Source organism: Puntigrus tetrazona, unplaced genomic scaffold (genome assembly GCF_018831695.1).
Source record: "Puntigrus tetrazona isolate hp1 unplaced genomic scaffold, ASM1883169v1 S000000151, whole genome shotgun sequence".
NCBI lineage: Eukaryota > Metazoa > Chordata > Actinopteri > Cypriniformes > Cyprinidae > Puntigrus > Puntigrus tetrazona.
In genome coordinates, this window is record NW_025047827.1 from 902,501 (window position 1) to 907,646 (window position 5,146).

At 37.7% G+C, this 5,146-nt stretch overlaps 1 protein-coding gene across 2 annotated transcripts in view; it reads left to right on the top strand.

Moving 5' to 3' along the window:
• The window catches only part of igsf11 (immunoglobulin superfamily member 11), an 87,038-nt gene extending 83,619 nt beyond the window's left edge, over positions 1-3,419 (top strand). For both annotated transcript variants that reach the window (XM_043230471.1, XM_043230472.1), the window contains exons 6-7: positions 564-711; positions 1,588-3,419. In XM_043230471.1, the coding sequence (XP_043086406.1) occupies positions 564-711; positions 1,588-2,041 (602 nt within the window). In that variant the 3' untranslated portion in view covers positions 2,042-3,419. The remainder of the gene's footprint in view (positions 1-563; positions 712-1,587) is intronic.
• The last annotated feature ends 1,727 nt before the right edge of the window (positions 3,420-5,146 follow it).

Sequence of the window (5,146 nt, forward strand, 5' to 3'; positions counted from 1 at the left end):
AATATATTTCAGATATTTATATATTTATATATATAATTATATATTTATATATATTTCTGAAATATTGTTATATTTATATATGGAGAAAAAATATATATATTATTTTTGTTATTAATCATTTATTGTGAAAAATTATGAACTTCAAAATAAAATAATGCATCATTTTTCGAAAACAATTTGCTACATAAAACAAAAGTAAAACATTAGAAAAATTGCGATATCGCATTGAAAATAAACTTTTAATCATTATTATTTTCTTTTTTATTAGCATTACTTTGCGAAGTGCACACACTGTATAATAGGGATGTATTTCTGCCCCAGCTTTTGTCCGGTTGTAGTGAACACCTTTGAGTTTCTGTGTGCGTTTGACAGTGATATTATCTATCTATCACAGGTTCATCTATCACACACATATTGCAATGGAATTGATCCTAATTGACTGAAATCATATTTCTAGGGCCCTGTGATATTTTTGTGCAACCCTACTTTTGATACATTCAAGTTGTAGCACTGCACGTTCTGGGGATGGCTCATGAGATCTGTCTGTCTGTGATGATTGACAGCTCAGCCTCAGAGCGTGGGTCTGATCGCGGGAACCATCGCCACCGGCGTCCTGGCGCTCGTCATCTGCTCTTTACTGGTGCTCGTCACGCTCTTCTACTGGAGAAACAAGAACAAGTACGAGGAGGAGGAGATTCCCAACGAGATCAGGTGACTTTTCATTCAGTGACTCAAAGGATCCGTTCATATGTAGTAATGTTTTTCAGCGTATTGTTGAAGATAGCTGTAACAAGTTGTTTAAAATGGTTACATTAATCATGTTTGTTTTATGCTTTTTTTATTAAAGTGGATGCCACTTCACTACATAATATAAACTTAAATGACTGCTTATAATATGGAAATATGAAAACGTCCAGGTTTTTGTTTGTGTGTGTGATTCTAACATTATTTAAGGGTTACGTAAACATTTCTTACAACAATCTATTACCTTTCTATTCAACCAAAATATAACTTGGTTATAATATAACCATTCCATTTTTAATGTTCTAAGCATTTCGGTTGCAATTAGAATGTTATTAGAATGTTGATCTCAGAACGTTTCCTCAACGTTATAAAAGAAAAAAACGAGAACAAAAATAATGTGCCAGGAATGTTTCCTCTCAGCAATTTGAGAGCGTTCAGTCATCAGTTTTATGAATAAATAATCTTTCCATTGATGCGTGGTTTATAAGGATCAGACAATATTTGGCCAAGATACGTTTATTATTTGAGGGCGTAAAAAAACCTCCTAATGAAATTCTTAGCAAATCAAAAATTGAGCTTTAATATATTTACGGCAGAAAATGTATCAAATATCTTCTAATGAATAAAACTATATTCGAATGATTTTTGGCATAAAAGAAAAATCTGTCATTTTGACCCACGCAGTGTATTTTTAAATAAAAAAATATTAATATAAAAAAAAGTTCCATTGACTTCAATGTAAAAACGTTTTGTTAACATCTAAAAAACGCTGCCCTGTTAGCTTTCATTTAGCATAAATACTACTCGCGCGATTCTTTGCTGAATGGAAATCTTCTCGCGCAGGGAAGACGATCTCCCTCCGAAGAGATCCTCATCCGTCAAGGCGTTCCAAGCGGACGCCTCGTCCTCGGAGAACGACACGCTGACCTCCACCAACACCTACAACAGCCGCTACTGGCACAACCCCAAGCCCAACTACGACACCAACTCCTACACGCGCTACAGCGGCGACACGCGGCAGACCTTCAGCGGCGGCGGCGCTCCGTACGCTAACGGCAGCCACAGCCTGCCTCCGCCCAAGACTCTGGTGGTCACCACAAACTCCGCCCCCTCTCCGCCCGTCATGGCCCGCAGCAACGGCTCGCTGAGCCTCCGCCCGCCGGCCGCGGCGACGCCGGCCGTGACGCTCGGACAGCAGCACACGCACTCGTACGCCGTGAGCCAAGCCACGCTGGAGCGCATGGGTGCCGTTCCCGTCATGGTGCCGGCGCAGAGCAGAGCCGGATCGCTCGTCTGACGCGACAAAACTCTTTTATAACCGAGTTCAGCCGATGCCAACTACAAATGGTCTCCGTTAGCGTCCTGCGTTGTTTTTCATATTGCCTGTTTGCTTGTCGGGTTCTTCGCTTTTTTTTTTTTTAAACGGTTGCTCCATTTTCACCGCTTACCGACCACCGTAGATCAACCGCCGAACAATTACGACGAGATGCTTCAGCTGTGATATTATGAAGCTGCGAGAATGCTTTTTGCACGGAAAGAAAACCAAAATAGCAGCTTTACTGTAGCTCCGTTTAAGGCAACATCCAACATTATGATATAGATGCTACGAGTACGTTGGTGTTAATTGCATAACGAGGCTTTGATTAACGTCATTATTTTAGTTTTCTCTCCATGCGAAGAGTATTCTTCGTAAGATCACAGCCGAACCACTGATGGCAGATTTCTTGTAATTGTTCGGGAGCCAATGGGAGAGTCGCGAGCCTCCTGGGTTTCGTCGAAAATATCTTCAATGGCGTCCAAGCTTTCACAGGTGAGGGAAACCACACGGGGAGGAGCGATTCATGACATAGTGGCCGTCTTTGGGGTGGAGCCAGTCTTGAAGCTGATAAAGTCTTGGCCCAGAATCACGTATTTCTCCAGAGAGGATGTCAGAATGATGCATGACGCTCCGTTTGATTCGAGCACAGCTTGCTGCTTTCTAACACTGGAATCAGAGAGTTACAGAGCTGGCCGAAGTGACCGCTATTTTCTGCTTTGAAGTCAGTCATTTCGTTCTGTTTGTATCAGTTTACATTTCCAAACGTCGGGCCTCGTTGGTGAAACATACTCAGAGTCCCGGGCGCAGGTTTGTGTATGTTCATGAGTTCTAGGCGTCTGTAAATAGGCTCAGTCACAGTTCACACGAATCACAGCGCCGCAAACGTCGTGTCCAGGAACCTTCCGGACTGCTTTCTCACGTTTGGCTCCAGTACACTGCATAAATGCAAAAATAGACTAATAGGCCATATATGACTAACAAATATTCGATAACGTGCGTCCAACCAATCGTTTTTAGCCTGAATGACAGCTGTCGATATCCACGGCAGTAATGTATTAAACTTAAATGCAGTAACCAGCGATATTAACTTCTGTATTCTTGTTCAGTTGATGGCGATTGGTCGGTGTGGTATTTGTCCCGCCCCTCCTCCGTTGATTGGATGGCTGGGTAAACGGTAGCGGTGACGAGCGTTGTGTTCTATGCAAAGTTAAAAGGTTTATCAACTCTGAACTATGAAACAAATAAATATATATATACATATACATATACATGCATATACATACACATACATACACATACATATACATAAATATACATACATATACATACACATACATATACATACACATATATATACATACATATACATACATACACATACATATACATACATATACATACACATACATATACATACATATACACATATATATATACATACATATACATACACATACATACATATACATGCACATATATATACATACATATACATACATACACATACACATATATATATACATATATATACATACACATACATACATATACATACATATATATATACATACATATACATACATACACATACATATACATACATATACATATATATATATACATACATATACATACACATACATACATATACATGCACATATATATACATACATATACATGCATATACATACACATACATACACATACATATACATACACATATATATACATACACATACATATACATATACATGCATATACATACACATACATATACATAAATATACATACATACACATATATATACATACATATACATACACATACATATACATACACATATATATACATACATACATACATATACATACATATACATACACATACATATGGACAAAATTGTTATACCCTTTGGTCAATGAAAGAAAAACTCACAATGGTCACAGAAATAACTGTTATGACAAAGTAATAATAAATAAAAATTCTATAAATGTTAACCAATGAAATCAGACATCAACCATGCTTCAACAGAATTATTTAAAAAAATAAACTACATACATGGACAAAAATGATGGTACCCCTAAATAAATAATGTGACCAAAGGGACATATTCAAGGTGTGTCCACTAATTAGCATCACATACAATAATCAGCCATTGGGCCTATATATATGGCACAGGTAATCATATATATATGGTGTGTACCACACTCGACATGGACCAGAGGAACAAAGGAAAGAGTTGTCTCAAGAGATCAGAAAGAAAATTATGACAAGCATGTTATATAGACCATCCAACAATAGATGTTCCTGTATACATGCACATATTATTGAATATATACATATATATACACAGCTATTATATTCTATATATATATATATCAAATTGATGATCAGTTTGAACTTCATGCTCAAGGTCATCAGTGTATCGCACCATCCGTCGTTGTTTGAGCCAAAGTGGACTACATGAATGACCAAGGAGGAAATGTTCACTGCTATTTCTTACTGACAAAGCTCAAGCAGAAATCAAACTGGTTTTTTAAGGCACAACCTTTCTCAGCTGCTGGAAAAATGAGCGTTTTAATCATTTTGCCCAACGCTGTGAACGTGTGAGATTCAGATCCGATCCAGCCGCAGTGTGGCCTTCGATTTCAGAGGTTTGACTGCCGAGTTTAGTTTGCTTTGAGAGGAAAGTCTTACATTGATCTGTCTTAACAATCCTAATTCAACACTACTGACTAGAGCCGTAGTCTACCTCAAAACACTACAGATAGAGTCTAATCCATAGAGATCCACTTCAATCGGGTGCTGCTTTCAGACAGATAGATGCTGTCCTGTGTTTTATGAAGGATTACTGAGATATTAACACATTCACTGTTCATTTGGTTCGTTTGTTGCTTTGTTTGGTTGTTTTTTTAAATACTGTAAATAATGTAACTACTTGTAGAATAGAATGTGAATTAAAACATTCTTTTGCCCAAATCTCGCTTGTGTTTTTTCTTTGAATACGGTGTTGGGGGTAAAGCGTTGCGTGAGCAGATTACTTTTACAAGTTACTAGTAAAGCATTACATATTAACACGTTAAT